The following is an 18,576-nucleotide window of genomic DNA, read 5'->3' as shown; positions in this document are numbered from 1 at the left end:
AACGAGGTAATCACTGCTAGAGCTGAATTGTCCTGGAGGCGACGAAGAGTCGGAAACGCAAGCTGTAAGTCCTGTACTGCGCAAAGTGCTTGAGTCGGCAGAGTATCAGAATGCAGTGAACGTGTAGATGAATCTGACGAAAGAGCAGCTTTCGTGGGCGCCCCTGTAGAACAAGCAGTGCCCTGGCAGCGACGGAGAGTCGGCAGGACAGGCTGTAGATCCCACATTATGTAGTTACTGATGAAGCTGCCAGATGAGTGAGTAGTGATCGTGGAGCAGCAAGCCGTAGTAGATGAAAGTGCAGAGACGATCGCGATGAAAATCATAGCTATGGCAAGGGTGTTGGCAACGTTCCATGACAGGTGGCTGCGGTCCACAGCAAGCAGCAGCAGTGGAGGTCCAGTGAGAGTCCATGTTGTAGTCAATCGTGGCTGGGTATCGTCGAAACTCTCTGGGGTCACCAATGTAACGGTTCTATTGTTACGTAAAGTATGGTGACAAATAAACACAGACACTAAGATACTATATATATATTTGGTCGAATATACAGAAGTACACAGGTGATACTTTGGTGTGAGTTGAGCGCACTGAGCGTCGGTACAGTATCTCGCAAGTGTCTGCTCTAGACCACACTTGAAAGTAGACTAGTTAATGTTCGCTACACCGCTGCTTATATTGCTCGGGCATCTCACCGTGTTGCCCGGGCAACGCCTCACCTCATTCATCTCCAAAGGTTGACAGGAACATTAACACTATATTTGGAGCGAGTATATTATTGGGATAATCTACTCGCTACATACTTTTTGTGCTTTTTTTCCAAACTTCTTTCTCACACACACACGAGCCAAAAAGGGAAGAAAAAACCTAAAAAAAAAGTAATCTAACATGTATATATATATAAATACACTGGCTGCCTGTCCCCCTACACAATAATTTATTATTACCTATTATTTTATCATTTAATTTAAATATTAAATAAAACAATTCATTTAATTATTATAGTAAGTACTTAATAATTTAATAATATGTAGTAAGTACATAAAAATCATTAAAAAGTACAGTTTAGTCATAGGAGATTCATACATTGGAATTCACTACCAAATTTCAATATATTCAAGTATTTTTAGTGTGAAATGCTGTTATTATATGCATAAATTATTGTTTTAATATTACGCTTAACTACTTGGGCTGGACGGTAGAGCGACGGTCTCGTTTCCTACAGGTCAGCGTTCAATCCCCGACCTCCCAAGAGGTTGGGCACCATTCCTTTCCCCCGTTCTATCCCAAATCCGTATCCTGATTGATTGATTGATGAAGATTAAGCCACCCGAAAGGTGGCACGAGCATGAATAGCCTGTAAGTGGTGGCCCTTTTCAGCCATTACCAGTGTAGCGAGTAGATTATCCCAATAATATACTCGCTCCAAATGCATTGTTAATATTCCTGTCAACCTTTGGAGATGAAGGAGGTGAGGCGTTGCCCGGGCAACACGGTGAGGTGTTGCCCGAGCATATAAGCAGCAGAATAGCAAACATTAACTAGTCTACTTTCAAGTGTGGTCTAGAGCAGACACTTGCGAGATACTGTACCGACGCTCAGTGCGCTCAACTCACACCAAAGTATCACCTGTGTACTTCTGTATATTCGACCAAATATATATATAGTATCTTAGTGTCGTTGACTCCAGATCAGAAGGCTGGGTGTTCGGGTCACTCCGGGGTCACCAATGTAACGGTTCTATTGTTACGTAAAGTATGGTGACAAATAAACACAGACACTAAGATACTATATATCCACAGAAGCCATAAACACAACACACCGCCCTACGGTGCGGCTAGTCTCCCTCTAACACACACCTCTGTTTTAATCACCGTTCCTCTATCTACAGCACAAAGCAACAAGCACCTTGGTAGCTCCGATCATCTTCAACATAAACGCGTCCAACAACATCAGTACTGGTGCAGTCATCGGGAGGACAAACCCTTCATGCAAACTTTCTTTACTTGACAGTCTCCGTGGTGTAGTGGTAAGATACTCGCCTGGCGTTCCGCGAGCGCTATGTCATGGGTTCGTATCCTGGCCGGGGAGGATTTACTGGGCGCAATTCCTTAACTGTAGCCTCTGTTTAACGCAACAGTAAAATGTGTACTTGGATGAAAAAACGATTCTTCGCGGCAGGGGATCGTATTCCAGGGACCTGCCCGAAACGCTACGCGTACTAGTGGCTGTACATGAATGTAACATCTCTTGTATATATCTCAAAAAAAAAAAAAAAAAAACTGCACCTACTATCAACAAGAAGGGTTATTAACCCTTGGAACCGCCTACCCGCCGAAGCCGTAAATGCCAAAACTCTGTTAACTTTTAAAGTACAGCTGGAAAAGATCACCAAGGCAAATAGAGGGGACCTTCGACAAGCCGCGCGCGTCGGCTTCTTGTTCTCGTCGAAGCCGCTAGTATTAGTGGCTCTCAGGTAAACTCAGGTATCTCCAAGTGAAACGTTGATTCGTATTTTATATTTTTAATACAACAAAAAATGAATTAATATAATGTTACGATTATTAATGATGCCCATTATTAATCAGTGTGCCCAGAAATTTATTCCCTCTAAATAAATAAACATTATTATCATTATGAGTGACTAAATCTAGTCCTTGAAGACTAGATCAGTTATGAACGTGTAGCGAGTAGATTATCCCAATAATATACTCGCTCCAAATGCATTGTTAATATTCCTGTCAACCTTTGGAGATGAAGGAGGTGAGGCGTTGCCCGGGCAACACGGTGAGGTGTTGCCCGAGCATATAAGCAGCAGAATAGCAAACATTAACTAGTCTACTTTCAAGTGGTCTAGAGCAGACACTTGCGAGATACTGTACCGACGCTCAGTGCGCTCAACTCACACCAAAGTAGTCACCTGTGTACTTCTGTATATTCGACCAAATATATATATAGTATCTTAGTGTCGTTGACTCCAGATCAGAAGGCTGGGTGTTCGGGTCACTCCGGGGTCACCAATGTAACGGTTCTATTGTTATGTAAAGTATGGTGACAAATAAACACAGACACTAAGATACTATATATATATTTGGTCGAATATACAGAAGTACACAGGTGATACGTTGGTGTGAGTTGAGCGCACTGAGCGTTGGTACAGTATCTCGCAAGTGTCTGCTCTAGACCACACTTGAAAGTAGACTCTGGTTAATGTTTGCTATTGCTGCTTATATGCCCGGGCATCTCACCGTGTTGCCCGGGCAACGCCTCACCTCATTCATCTCCAAAGGTTGACAGGAACATTAACACTATATTTGGAGCGAGTATATTATTGGGATAATCTACTCGCTACAAACGCCAGCTAGCGCACAAGTACATGAGCGCCCAAAATACTTTATTTATTTATTTATATATATACAAGAAGGTACAATGGGTTTATGAGAGTACATAGCATTGATGTTTATACATTCTTGTAAAACCACTAACACGCGTAGCGTTTCGGCCAGAAGAAGACAACTTTAACTTTACTTATACAGTACTTTTTACATCAACTTTACTTTTACACAATATTTTTTATTAATTTATTTATTTATTTATTTATATATATACAAGAAGGTACATTGGGTTTGTGAGAATACATTGGATAGTACAGTATTTACATTCTTGTAAAGCCACTAGTACGCACAGCGTTTCGGGCAGTAATTAATTAATATTAATTAATTAATATTACATGTTAGGCGTTTACCCTTAATACAAATTATTATATATAAGTATAACTATCACAAAGTAAATGTTATAGGAGTCTACTCAAAACTGGCCACAGTCAAGTGATTGATTGATTGCTAAAGATTAAGCCACCTAAAAGGTGACACGGGCATGAATAGCCCGTAAATACAGTCAAGTGTTTTGTGCGTTCGACCATGTTTGTGGTCCTTGAGATGTAAGGTGTTAACACTGGCGGGCGTCGTTCTTATGAAGCCCGGAATATGTCCATCACATCACTCAACTTCATTTGATAACTATATGCCTGTTAAGTAGAAGATTTTAATTTGTTAATAGCATTATATTGTGGTTTTAATATTGAACAATAATATATATATATGTATACGAAACGTACTAGTTTTGTGTCCGAAATGGTAAACAATGTGCGAGCCGACCTGTGTACCAAGGGACTAGTATCCGCCGTCAGTGGCTCCAGTAATTACCTCAAATTAACAACAAATTATCTCATAAATCCCGTGAGGACCTGTAGGCGTTGGGATAACTGTCTCTACTACCATAAAATTACACACGTAGCGAATGTCAGAGTGAGGCTACAGTGTATATTATTGCCTCTTGTGCAGGCGGCGTGTGGCGGGCTGGTTTGCTTTATAATAATTCTCACATGGACTTGAAGTAGAGAAACACCAAAGTTAAGAGTATACTTTACGAAGAGTGACCTTTCACATGTCAGGACTCTCATCAAGCGAGACGTAGGGGTGAGGGCTGGCATATTAACTCTACACCAGCATCAGCCATTGAGAGAACTCTTGAGGACTGTGTCACAGTACACACGTACTGTAGACCTCAGTACTAGCAACTACAGATACACTGATGCACAATTTTGTGAAAGGTAATGTATATTGAATGTTAACACTTGCTTTTATTAGAGAAACATATAATGTATATTTAGATATGCTAAAGCCCTCACTGGCAAAACTTGACGTGGTGGCATTGTAAACCAGTAGAGTATGTGCTGTATATTGTACCATATCTACACTCTTCCTTCCCAGAGTAAACAATTCTATTCACATTTCTTTTCACATTATGGAATTAAATTTTTCTATATGAAAAATAAAGTCTTGCTCGGTTTCTTCCAAAGGTAAGATTCCGCTGCCTCAATTTGAACTCTAATTTGCAGTAATGCAGCACAGTATTGTAGAACGACTCCACAGGGAACTTCTCATGTGTCCAGGAGCCAAACTACTGACCCATGGTAGTTTGTCCAGTCATTTCCTTTTCTGAAGCTCTATTTGTTTTTTCTACCAATCTTCAACGGAATGGTCAACGGTGGAATGTGATGTTCCAGGGAACGCCAGTACCAGTTAGTCGTGTAGGAGATGGTCCTCCAGAAACTCCAGAAGCTGGCCTGATGACAGGTGGAAGAGTGAGGGAGTAAGCTGGCCGAGACCTCAGGTGACTTGGTTTGCCATCTATAATAATAATAATAATAATTCTTTATTTAGGTAAAAGTACATACATATAAAATAAGTTACAAGCAGAATGTTGGCTTTCTAGACAGAGCTAGTATATACTATACTATGGCTAAAGCCACTAATAAGCACAGCAATTTGGGCAAGATTTGACAAAAAGAACTTAAAAAAATCTAGGGGTCAGACACATCACATTTTGGGGACAGTGTGAATTCACATGAATGAATTATATGGAGCAAGGCCAATGCATTTTATATGGGATGTTGTTTGATCTATCAGACCAAAGGCAAACCTTTTCCGTACATAAAAAAACAAAATAATTGTTGGCTTACATTTGCTATAAATGCATGTATGGGTTTGTTACTTATCAGGAGAGTAATGTAGTCAAATAACTTCATAATAACGTTGTAGTTCATTTAGGTAAGTACAAATCTACCATAAACACTTCTTTCTCAAACACACTATTAAACAACAAATATCATAAAATTAATTTATTAGGCAATCTTCATTTTGAAAAGGCATATGATACAGCGGTCATCGAGGAACAAATTAATATGAAAATTATATACACTATCAATATTGAAACTAGTAAGGAAAAATTATTAGGAACTTTCTCAATAAACTGTTTTGAGGGAGGGAAGAAGAGATGAAGGGTATTGACTCCCACCCTCTCTTGCTATATACAGTACACTTGAGAGTTAACTGATGAGCTCTTGCCTTGTCATCCCAGTGGCTTACACCATACTTGCAGACGTGTTTAGACTAGTTGAGAGGTGGGACCAAAGAGCCAAAGCTTAAACCCCCTCAAGTACAACTAGATGAGTACACCCCTATGTCATCAGTTTCTTCCCAATGGAAATGTATTTCTACTTTTTCTTACTATCTTCAGCATCATAATTACTGCAGCAATATGTCTTGTCAATAAAAAAAAAAGGCAAATTCCAGTGCAGATAATACAATAATTACAAGTAACATCTTTGACTAAGCCAAACAACAACACTGATGTTCAAATACATGTATAGACTCGTGGCTTGGAAGCTTTTTTGTATGTTTTTTGTAATTTTGTGTATAATTTTGAGTTGTTATTGTCTGACAATAATACCTGTATAATAATTTTGTTGTATTTTGGTATTTTTCTTTAAGATTTTACATATTAATACGTGAGCTTAAGTTTCTTTGGGCAAGGATGAACATTAATCCCCCTTGTGGTGTAATACTGTAATAAATTCACTTTTCATTGTTCTGTGTATAATTCAGTGTAAATATTAGTATTTAATACTGTAACATAATTTGTAAAGTAATATAGCTTACCGTATTTGAGTTTCTTTAAAAGGTTTTAAACACTATACAATAGTTTACACTTGGATTAGGTGAATGCTGTAACACAGCCACTTCTAAATACCTGGCCCTCAGCAGCTTAGGCAATCAGTCCTCACTTAATTAAACATTCCCCCTCCCCGCTCAGCTCGTTGTCGCCGTGTGGGGGCTTAGTGGGCGGCTGCCGGAGTGTGATGCTCCTTGGGACGGTCCTCTGTCCTTTTCTAGCCTTGTGCTCCTGCTGCCGTCCTCTCCAATTCTGCTGGGCATCTTTTCCTTTTCCTTCTGTTTCGTTTTTCTCCCCCCTCTTCTCCTATCTGCTTGCCGTTTCCTACCGACCTTTTGCTCGTTCTGGTTCTTCCCTTGGACTTCTTCTATTTTGACGCCCGGGTGCTTGAGGAGGCATACTCATGCACCCGTAGAACTGCAGTACCCGACGTCGAGAGCGAGGGGAACCTTTTATTGTCAATCCCCACTTCGTCACTGAACCCGATCTCGACGGACTGTCGGTTTCTTAAGGTGGCGTTTGTGGGGCGTATACTCGCGACACACCCCTAGGAGGCCCCGACAAGATCGGCGATAGCTTCTTGTTGGGTGTCCTGCCTCTAATTGTGGCTCCATGGTGGGTGTGGGGGCACATTCGTGAGTGAATTCTTTCTTTCGTCAAGATGATTACCCCTGCTTCGGCTTCTTCTGGTTTACCTTCTCAGGCTCGTGGGGTGGGCGACCAAGCCCCCGAGTCGGTCCGTATTGGAAGACCGGGCTCTGTAGCCTCCGCTGCATTGGGCCCCGACCTTGCTCCTCCTTTGGCCTCTCTGACTCCTTCCTCTGGCTCCCCTCCCTCCTCTGTGGTTGGGTCGAGCCCCAAGCCCCCAGTGGTGACTACCTCGTCCCCTGGCGTGGCTCCTTCTCTAGTTGTAACTACTGCGCCTTTTAACCCCTCTCTCTCTGGGGGTTCTCACCGCCGTCTTCGTCACGGCCGCCCTCGCTCGATTCCTTCCAGTTCTGCTACCTATCAAGCCTTGTTTGGTCCCGCTTCGTGGGCCAAATATTTTGATCTCCTCCCTCTTGATTCTGCGCCTCCTGACGATTTCTCCCTCCATCGACATCTCATTGATTCCGTGGATGCCTCCATTACTTTCAACCCCACTCGTCTCGGTACACGTGTCGTTGCTGCTCCTTCTCAGGATGCTGCTTCCCGCTTGGCTGCCTTATCCTGCCTTGGCGAGACCCCCGTTTCGGGTCTCGAAGAACGTTCAGTTGAATGCCAGTGTTGGCACTATTTTGCTCCCGCCCCATGTTGTGACCGGTGTTCGGGACCTACGCGACTGCCACGACGATATTCGACATATCCTCGCTGCCCAGGGCCATTCTATTCTCCAGGTGGACACGTTTACTCGTCCCCCTCGTGGTAGTCGCCGTCAACCCCTCCGGGTTGTGAAGATTACCTTTGATGGTAGGACCCTTCCACCCTCTGTCATTCTTGCTGGTGCCAGGTGCTCTGTCCAGGAGTACATTCCTTCTCCTCGGCTCTGCAACAAGTGCTGGAGGTTTGGGCATGGTGCCCTCCGCTGCTCCGGGACTGTCTCTCTCTGTCCTTTGTGTGGTGGCGAAGGTCACTCTAAGTCGGAGTGCGCTTCTCCCCAGGCTCGTTGCCTCAACTGCGGTGAGGCCCATCCTACCTTCTCCCGTGCGTGTGTCCATTACAAGCTTGAGGCAGCCGTCCTCAACTTGAAGCACCGGGAGCGTTTATCTTTTCCTGAGGCGAGGCGCCAGGTTCGCCGGCTCCCGCCTTATGCTAATATCTCTTATGCTCGCGTGTTGCGCTCTTCCTCTCCTCGTCCTTCCCGCCTTCCTCAGACTCACAACCGTTTCCAGGCCTTGGACCCTGATGCGCCCACTGCCCCCTCCTCTGTCCCTTTTGGTTCTCTCCCGAAGGATCCTCCTCCTGGTCCTCTGTCTGGGGTTCCCCTTCCTTCTACCCGGTCTGTCGTGTCTTCTGTGTCTCCTTCCTCGTCCCCCTCCGATCCTCCTTCCCATCCTCTTCCTCCATCTATCGGCTCTCCCCGCCGCCTGTCGGTGCGGGCGGATGTCCATCGCTCTCCTAACGGCCGTCGTGTGTGCTCTCGTTCGGCTTCTCCTGTTGAGACACTGGAATCAGTTGCCCGGTACGTAGTTGCTGGGACACCGGTCTCTTTAAGTCAGAAGCGTAAGCCTGGCTCCTCTCCTTCCTCTTCCCCGGCGGGTAAGAAGGCTTCGCTTTCTTCCTCAGCTCCTCCTTCTGGCTCTGTTGCTCCTTCCCCTCCCGTTTCAGTGCTTGCGCCCCCTGTTCCTGCTATGGAGGTTTCTTTGGCCCCTGCTTCCCTTTCGGTTGCTGCTCTTGCTGGGGTGCGCTCCTCTCTTTCTACTCCCCCTCTTCCTGCTGCTGTCCTTGACTGCTCCTCTCCGTTGTCTCCTCCTCCTCCTCCTCCTCCGGACCCTGCCCGCCCACCTCTGATCTGTTCTCCCGTTTCCTTCCCTCCGTCTTTGCTCAGTTTACCCATGCCCCCTAACCCTGACTTTGCTGACCCTGATCCCGACCCTGATATTCTTTAACGTGCTCTGTTGGTCTTTCGCCTTTGTTTCTTCCTTGTTCTCTGTTTTTGTCCTTTCTCTTCTCGTCGTTGTCCATTCTTCAATGGAACGTTCGAGGTTATTACGCCAATTTCCTCGAACTCCAACTTCTGGTTTCGCGGTTTTCGCCCCTTTGTGTCTGTCTCCAGGAGCCGATGCTTGGTGCTCGTCCTGGTCGTTTTCGTGGCTATTCCTTTCTCTCCCCCCCCCCAGCCATTGCTGGGGCTTCTAATTCTTCTGCTCTCTTGATTCGGGCTGATGTTCCCTTTGTTCCTTTACTTTTTCCTTCGCCTCTCCATTGTTCTGCTGCTCGTATCTTTGTGGGGAAATGGTACACAGTTTGTTCCATTTATCTCCCCCCGAGTGTCCCGCTCTCTCTTCCTGATTTGAAACACCTCCTAGACTCCTTGCCGGAGCCTGTGCTCCTGCTGGGTGACTTCAATTGTCGTCATTCTCTTTGGGGTGACGTTCTGACGAATACCCGGGGTCGCCTCCTTGAGCCGTTTCTCCTCTCTTCTTCCCTGTCTCTTCTGAATTCTGGTGAGCCCACTCATTTGGACTCTCGAACTCGCACCCTTTCTTGTCTTGATCTTTCTCTCTGCTCTTCTTCTCTTTACTTAGATTTCACATGGCAGGTTCTTGATGACCTCCATGGAAGTGATCATTTCCCCATCCTTGTTTCCTTTTTCTCTTTTCGCCCTTCCCTCTCTTTCCCTAGGTGGCAGTTTGCTAAGGCGGACTGGACCCTATTTTCCCTCAGTGCTACTCTCTCTGACCTCTCCCTTCTGCCCCTCTCTCGCGCTCTCCTCCTTTTTCATGACACTGTCTTCGACGCTGCCCTCCGCTCTATTCCTCGCTCTTCCTCTCGGGGTCCACGGAAGTGCGTTCCCTGGTGGAATGCGGACTGTGCTCGGGCTGTCCGCTGTAAGCGTGCAGCCTGGAAGAAGCACCGCCGTAGGCAGACGACCGATTCTTTTCTTTTCTTTCGGAAAGCGAGTGCGGTGGCCCGTAGGGCCATCCGTACGGCTAAACGTGAATGTTGGGCATCTTATGTCTCAACAATTACGTCCGAAACCCCTCTGGCCCAGATCTGGAAGCGTATCCGCAAGATAGCGGGTAAGTTCGTTCCCGATGTTTCACCGGTCCTTCACCTCCATGATACTCTTGTGGCGGACCCGTTGCAGGTCGCTTCCGAACTGGGTTCCCACTTTTCTTCTGTTAGCTCTGGTCTTCATCTTCCCCAATCTTTCCTTCTTCGTAAACCTGTCCTTGAGTCTCGTCCTTTAGATTTCTGCACTCATCTTCAGCTTCCCTATAATGATCCCTTCTCTCTCTCTGAACTTCGTTCTGCCCTGGCCCTCTGCGGTTCTACGGCGGCGGGCTCCGATGGTATTCATTATGAGATGCTTCGCCATCTCCCTCCGAGCACGTCTAAGTATTTCCTGAGTCTGTATAATCGGATCTGGGAGTCGTCGTCAGTCCCTGAGGACTGGCTCGATGCCGTTGTCCTCCCTGTTCGCAAACCGGGGTCTCTGGGTACTTCCCCTAAGGACTTTCGCCCTATTGCTCTCACAAGTTGTGTCTGCAAACTCTTTGAACGTATGGTTAACGTTCGTCTGATGTGGTTCCTGGAACACCATCACCTCCTCTCCCCCTTCTCAATTTGGTTTCCGCAAGTGCCGCAGCACGACAGATGTCCTGGTGAACTTGGAGGTCTATGTACGTACTGCTTTTGCTGCGAAGACCTCCGTTGTTGCCGTCCTTTTTGACCTAGAAAAGGCTTACGACACCACTTGGCGTTATCATATCCTATCTCAACTTCATTCTTTTGGCCTTCGTGGTCATCTCCCTCTCTTTCTCCGCAGCTTTCTCTCTCGTCGTTCCTTTCGGGTGCGCCTTGGTACCGCTCTCTCTCCCTCTTTTCAGCAATACGAAGGTGTGCCCCAGGGTAGTGTTCTGAGCACTACTCTTTTTCTGGTTGCCCTCAATGGTCTTCTTTCCTCTCTTCCTTCTGGTGTCTTCTCCGCTCTCTATGTCGATGATCTTACCCTTTGTTGTCAGGGTGATGATTCGCCTCTCCTTCAACGCCGGCTTCAACTTGCGATTGATGCCGTGTCGTCTTGGGCCACAGGTCATGGCTTCAAGTTCTCTACTTCTAAGACTTGTGCCATGACTTTTACGCGGAAACGGGTTGTTCTTCGTCCCTCTTTGTCACTTTATGGTCATCCCCTTGAATACAAAGATTCCGCGAAGCTTTTGGGGTTATTCCTTGACACTCGTTTGTCTTGGTCTCCCCATATCTCTTACCTCCGTGTTGAGTGCTCTAAGTCCCTTACCCTCCTTCGGGTCTTGTCCCATACTTCTTGGGGGGCAGATAGGCGCACTCTCCTTGCTTTACATTCCTCTCTCGTCCTGTCTAAGCTCGATTATGGTTGCCCTGCTTACTCGTCTGCTTCTCCTTCTACTCTTCGCCGTCTTGATGCTTTGCACCATACTGGGTTGCGCCTCAGTTCTGGTGCCTTTCGTTCGACTCCCGTCCTTAGCTTGTATGTTGACACTGGCTTCCTGTCTCTCCAGGACCGCCGTGATCGCTACTGTCTTCGCTATCTTGCGCGGTCCTTGCAACATCCTTCCTCTCGTCTCTGTCGTGCTTTAACTTTTACCCCTCCTGCGGTTCCTGTTCCTCTTCACCACCTCCCTCTTTCTGTCCGGTTATCTCGCCTGCAGGATTCTCTTTCCGTTCGTATTTCTGATGTTTCTCCTCGTGTTGTTCCTTCTTTGCCCCCGTGGAGGGTCCCTCTTCCGCGGTTTTGTACATCCTTGACTCGTATCACTAAAGCTTTTACCCCTCCTACAGTTCTAAAACGCCTTTTCCTCGAGCACTTTTCTTCTCACTCCCGCTCCGTTTCTGTCTTCACCGATGGGTCTAAGTCAGCGGACGGTGTTGGCTACTCTGTTGTTTTTCCTGATCGCACTTATATGTGTCGCTTGCCTCCGGAGACTAGCATCTTTACAGCGGAACTTTATGCTATTCTCTATGCTCTTCGTCTCCTGCTTTCTCGTTGTCAGTCTTCCTTTGTGGTTGTTGTTGACTCTCGTAGTGCCCTCATGGCTCTCGGGTGCTTTAATCCAGTTCATCTGGTAGTTGTCGAGATCCAGCATTGGCTGTTTCTCGTTCACAGTAAATTTAAGTCGGTTGAGTTTTGTTGGGTTCCCAGCCATATTGGCGTGTCTTTAAATGAGCGTGCGGATGCTGCCGCTAAGGAAGCTGTCCGCTCTTGTCCCATCTCTCGTAAAGGCATTCCGTATTCCGACTTTTACCCGGTTATCCATTCCTCAGTCCTTACCCGTTGGCAGGCTTCTTGGTTGTCTGTTACTGGTAACAAGCTACGTACTCTTAAATGTTGTGTTTCCTCGTGGCCGTCCTCCTTCCACCGTAACCGGCGGTGGGAAACAGCTCTAGCGAGGTTGCGTATTGGCCATACTCGCTTAACCCATGGTCACTTGATGGAGCGCCGCCCTGCTCCTTATTGTCCTAGTTGCATTGTCCCTCTTACGGTCGTGCATGTCCTTCTTGAATGTCCTGACTTCCGGGACGAGCGTGTGTCTTGCTTTCCGACCGCCCCTCGCGGTCACCTGTCCCTCGATAGAATTCTTGGTGACTCGGATACTTTTGATATCGTTCGCCTTATGCGTTTTTGTTCTCGTATTGGCATCCTTGGTGATATTTAGCGCCCTCTGATTATTTTGCGTATTTGATGGTGCTACATAGCCTTCCCGGTTTGGTGCCTTCTTTTGATAATTACTTACTTACTTACTTAATTAAACATTTGTATATTCTGTTAAGCCATTTCCCCTCGACACAAACTGTTTAAATCATGCAGAAATTCATTAGTGCAGTTCATTAAAAAAATAAAAAAAATAGCTCTATAGGGTCTCGCTAGAGCATCGCTTTAAAAATAAATTAGAGCGAGAATCCATTATATATTGTACAGTAGCATGAGTGTTTGGCTTAATTACTTTGGGATGTTTAATGTCTTTTAAGCAGTCACTTACATTTTTTTTATGCTTTCTGGTGGGTTTTCCCAAATTTTGTAGTTAATTTCGGAGGGGGCAGCCCCTTGTGGCTCCCTGAATAAATTTAAATAAAATTGTTCATAGTGCCCCTGCTCTCTGCGCCTCTCTGAGGGGGCCAGGTTCTGGCTCGTGGTCTCCAGTAGGTCAGTAGGAACTCCACAACTGTAGTTCCACTTTGGAACTCCACTTTGTAGTCTGGCACTATATTAGTACTGTACAATAACTAACCAGGGCTCACCCAGAAATTGGCGTTTCGTTATAGTCAACGTTGTTTTATATTTTTTGCTTCCCTGTTCCTCTCGCCTTGAAAGGTGAGAGAGATTCTGGTCCTGATCTCTGGTAGGTGACAAATTGGCCTCAACAGCCTGGTGTGTTGTACTAAAGTTTGATGATAACTAACATGGGGAGCCACTGGGGCCCCACAAAAAGGTGTTGCATTATATTCAGTGCTTGGTTTTTCTGCTCCAGGACTGTTTCATCTTCCTGGAGCCAACTGCTGTGTCTACAGCCCACAGAAGTAGGCCACTGGTCTGTTGTCTTCTCTTCATTCAGGACTACACTGCTCTGACAGTTTACATTAGTCAAATTACCATTGCCATTCTGTGATGTTGGTCAGGATCATGCTGCATAGTCCAAGAATTTTTGTTAAGTTTTCCTTATGCCTTTACATGCTTCTTGTGATCTAGCCTTCATTTTGATGACCCTTTTGTCATGGATTTTTCCTTCTGGAGGCTGATATACTTTGGCTTCTCCAGGATCTAGTATCTGGAAGGGCTTAGATTTTATTTGAACTATGCCTTTCAAAGGTTTATTCCAGTCAGATGGTTTCCCCAGTGCTCCTTAGTACCTATATGACTATGCAGGGCTTACATGAAAAAGTTCTATATCTTTTACCAAAATCAGAATGTTACTCTGATTGTCCATTCCACATTAATCACTTAGATAGTTGAAGCTTACTAAAAGGAGGAACTAAATTACTTGGTCTGAAATGTTCTTTACATACAAGCTTTTAATTTTTAATTTTTAATATTGTTTTCTCCCTTTACAGACATATTGCACTAAGACGAAATGTCTAGACGAAGATGTTCCCTTTCATCGGCTTGGATTTTAATCTTCGTAGGGTTCGTGTACCTAACAGGAATTTATCAGTACTTCATAGCGTGGTCCTATTCAAAACACTACACACACTGGGGGCCATTTCACTCATTGAGGCCTGCAGAAGATGTTGCAGTTAAACGTATCAATGAATTTCAGCACTCTTATTCATTTTCAAATGTGGAAAAATGTGAAATAAAAGATTCCATACGCTTGATGTATGTTGTAAAGTCAGCTCTTCCAAATTTTGATAAAAGAATGGGAATTCGGAATTCTTGGGGTTTCGAAAGCCGATTTTCTGATGTGGAAATCAAAACGGTCTTCTTGTTAGGAATGAATCCAGACAAACCTCAGTTGCAAAAATTGCTGGAAAAGGAAGTTCAGGAACATAAAGATATAATACAGGCAGATTTCATAGACTCATACTTCAACAACACTATAAAAACCATGATGGGCTTACATTGGACATACCACAATTGCCAGAAAGTCAAATATTTTCTTTTTGTAGATGATGACTATTATGTGTCTACAAGAAATATGCTTCGCTTTTTGAGGGATCCTGCTAACTATCCTCAATATCTTGAAAAATATATTGTAACAGCTGTTAATGAGTACAAAGAACATCTGTATGCAGGTTATGTTTTTGAACATTCACGCCCCATCAGGTGGGTCTTTAGCAAATGGTATATTTCACTTGATGAATATCCATATTCTGAGTGGCCACCATATGTGACAGCTGGTGCTTATGTTTTGTCAAGAAAAAGTTTGGAAGATTTATATCACGGTAGTACCAATACCTACAAATTCCGTTTTGATGATGTGTTCCTTGGTATGGCAGCTAAATATGCAGGCATTAAGCCTTATCACCACAAGGAATTTTACTTCTATCGTAAACTATATGATCTGGAGGGATATAAGTGGGTGATTGCCTCCCATGGTTTTGATGATCCAAAAGAATTACAAGAGGTCTGGAGTGAACAAAGATCTGCCGGAAATGCATAATATAATTGCTGTATTACTTGCCCTTTTTCATCATGATACCTTTACCAGAAACTTGATGTAATTCAGGCTTCTCTACCTCTAGTATGTGCTATATTAGGAATTGATTGTTATAATTGGCTCTTTTTTTTCTAATAATAATAATAATAATAATAATACATTTATACAGTATTATTATTATAACAGTACAGTATTATGATTGAATTTGGGCCCGAGGCCAAATGTATTTTTCTTATATTGTATATTTTGCATATCTTGTATATTTTAGTATGTATCTCAACTTTTAAAATACTGTGTGTGCTGCCTTACTTTAAAGGTTCCAGTTTAATTCTGTGTTCACCTAACAGTACTGTATATAGGTACCTGGATTTTAGCCAAATGTTGCACGTCACATCCTGGGTAAAGTCAGTTATTGGCCTACGAGGACCACAATAAGCCTAATAGGCATCCTGTCCCTGACAATTAAAAATATAAATACAGTACAATAAAATTTTAATGATTTAGTTTTTTGCATTTTTAGGTTTGCACTGTTTATTTATAAGGTATCGTAGTACAATTTGCTTCATTGTCGACTCACAATTGAGGAATCCAGGTTTCAATTCCTGGCCAGAACAATAATGGACATGTCTCCTTTCATCTAATGCCACTGTTTTCCTAGCAGTACATAGGTACCCAGAAGTTATGCAACTGTTGTGGGGTTGCATCCTGGAAAGGGTCAGTATTATAGTTCGACTTTGGAAGGACCTCAATACAAGCACACATACATGTACGCTTAGGTAATATTACACACACTAATAATACTAATACAGTAATCTAACAATAATCTAATAACACCAACCTAATAATCATTACTGCATACAGTCCACCAACAAGCAATACAGGGACTAAGGAAGAGCTCGATGACAAAAGAGATGGCCTTAAAGGAATCATAAGAGAAATTACTTTACCAAACCCTTTACCCAGTCAGGCAGAATCTATATATCTTGGATGACAAACAAGTTCAGAACCAGAGTGGAAATGTACAGAGTTGTAATGCACTAAATACAGGAGCAATCTCTCAGCCCCCAGGAATAATGTCAGGTGTTTAAATTGTTTCTACACAAATGCCAGAAGCCTAGTAAATAAATTTGAATCATTATGTGCATATGCTGAGGCTGAAAATCCTGACATCATTGACATCAGTGATGCTACATAGCCTTCCCAGCTTGGTGCCTTCTTTGATGATTACTTTACTTACTTGACATCAGTGAAACATGGGGCCGAGAGGACATAATAGAAAGGGAATTCTCTCTCGTTACTACCCACCATTCAGAAAGATCAGAACAATAAGAGCAGGTGGGGTGATGCTGTATGTGAAGGGGGACATGGATGCATCCAACAACGGTTGGTCACGTGATTGTTAAAAGATTTAGCAGGGTCGTATTCCAGGGAATATAGGATTAAAAACATGCCTAAAATGCTATGCATGCTATTGGCTGTGCAAGAATATAAGACTCTTGTATATATACAAATAAAATAAATAACAATGAGGAACGGAACATCATGGGGTTCCTCAGAGTCTGCATGGTGCAACATACTAAAGATGATAGCAAAATTACTGTGGGAGTATGCTACAGGGTTGACACAGCAGCGGCAGAGGAAATTGTGGATCTGCATAATGTGATCAATATAGAATCTGAAACCGAAACCCTAATAATGGGGGACTAACCATGAGACCATGGATTGGATCAACCTAACATCTCGAGCAGAAGGTGAGCAATTTCTTGACCTTGTGCAGGACTCTTTCCTCATACAGCATGTGGTAGAGCCCACACGTTGTAACAGTATACTTGTAACAGTATACTAGATCTAGTGCTAACAACAGAAGAGGGTATGATTGATCAAATTCTTGTGGGGGGAAAAGCTAACCACCCCTCCTCATACGACCATCATATTTTAAGATGGACTACGAATATAGAAACCCACATAAAGGTCAAAGATGATGAATTTCTAGACTACCAGCAAGGTGACTATCAAGGAATGAGAGAGGAATTGCAAACCATTTACTAAACACGGTATATGTACACGTATATACTGTACTGTATATACATATACATATACACACTATAGATACATTATAGACAGATGGGAGACAGACACTTAGGCAATGCTGGGTACCTGGCATTGCCCAGGGGTCTGTCTCCCATCTGTCCAACTATATCCATCCATCTATTTAAAAATCTACCTATTCATTTATCCATACATCCATCTAGCCATCCACATATATATGTTTATTTATCCACCGATTCATCTCTCAGTATCATCATATTCATCTTCCTATCTTGCCCTCTATCTGTCCATCCATCCACCTGTGCAGCCATCTATCTACCCATGCACCTAATTCATCTATCTATCCATCCAACTATCTTTTCATCTATCCATCCATCTACTCGTCTGTCTATCCATCAATCTGTCCATTCCCCTATCCATCCATCTATCTATTGTCTGTCTGCCTCTTTGTCTCTGTCAGTCCCCCTGTCTGTGTTTCTCTCAACCTCTGTCTTTATCTGCCCCTGTCTCTCTTATAACAAATATAATTGTCAAATGTGTGGGTGGTCAGCAGTGAGAGGAGCTCAGTGGAGTGAAATATTGTACTAAGAAGAGAATAGTTACCCCTTACTCTGGTAAAGAGCCATGGCTTGAAAAAACTTTGATGCTGTGAAAGATATGGATGTTTTATGCAAATATGGGCAAATTATTGACAACAGGAAATTTATGTTAATTTTCCCATTATCAGTTAATAATGGTGTATATTACTACGGTATAAGAAAATTTTGTTTGAAAAGTTTTTGAAAATATTTACCTATGTGACTGGCCAGCAGTGCCAATAATCATCTAATAATTTTCCAATTGTATTGTTATGTAAAAAATGGTCAATTATCTAATGCTCTGTGTGTTCATTTGTCAGAAAATTTGCACCAAATTGATTAGAAGAGGTCTTCTTCAATAATGAATTGTAAAAGTATTGTCAATAGAAACATTATTAAATCCACAAAGCCATACAATGTGAACATAAGTACAGTAATGCTTTGTATAGCTTGGATCCATTTTTAATTGATAAATTAAAAAATGATTTAGTAAGATCATTAATACAGTTATCTCAATTTAATATCTCATTAGTATTGTTGGTGTTATGGTCTCTGCTTTTGGGTTAAAATTTTGTAGTGTAAATATTTATCTTTACAACATTCAACTCAATGGTTTTGAATTTGTATGTATTATTACAGAATACAATAAAGTTAGATTT

At 43.4% G+C, this 18,576-nt stretch overlaps 1 protein-coding gene across 2 annotated transcripts; it reads left to right on the top strand.

Moving 5' to 3' along the window:
• Positions 1-3,964: 3,964 nt before the first annotated feature.
• On the top strand, positions 3,965-18,229 carry LOC123765523 (beta-1,3-galactosyltransferase brn). 2 transcript variants are annotated; one of them, XM_045754170.2, is made up of 3 exons: positions 3,965-4,609; positions 5,066-5,172; positions 14,245-18,229. In XM_045754170.2, exon 3 carries the CDS (start codon positions 14,265-14,267, stop codon positions 15,291-15,293), a length of 1,029 nt encoding a protein of 342 aa, XP_045610126.2. In that variant the 5' UTR covers positions 3,965-4,609; positions 5,066-5,172; positions 14,245-14,264; the 3' UTR covers positions 15,294-18,229. The 2 variants fall into 2 exon arrangements, with proteins under 2 accessions (XP_045610126.2, XP_045610125.2); XM_045754169.2 differs by lacking the exon at positions 5,066-5,172 and having other exon boundaries at positions 3,967-4,609.
• The last annotated feature ends 347 nt before the right edge of the window (positions 18,230-18,576 follow it).

Source organism: Procambarus clarkii, chromosome 30, assembly GCF_040958095.1.
Source record: "Procambarus clarkii isolate CNS0578487 chromosome 30, FALCON_Pclarkii_2.0, whole genome shotgun sequence".
Classification (NCBI taxonomy): domain Eukaryota; kingdom Metazoa; phylum Arthropoda; class Malacostraca; order Decapoda; family Cambaridae; genus Procambarus; species Procambarus clarkii.
The sequence above is the reverse complement of the archived record's forward strand: the minus strand, read 5'-3'. Positions and strand labels throughout refer to the sequence as shown.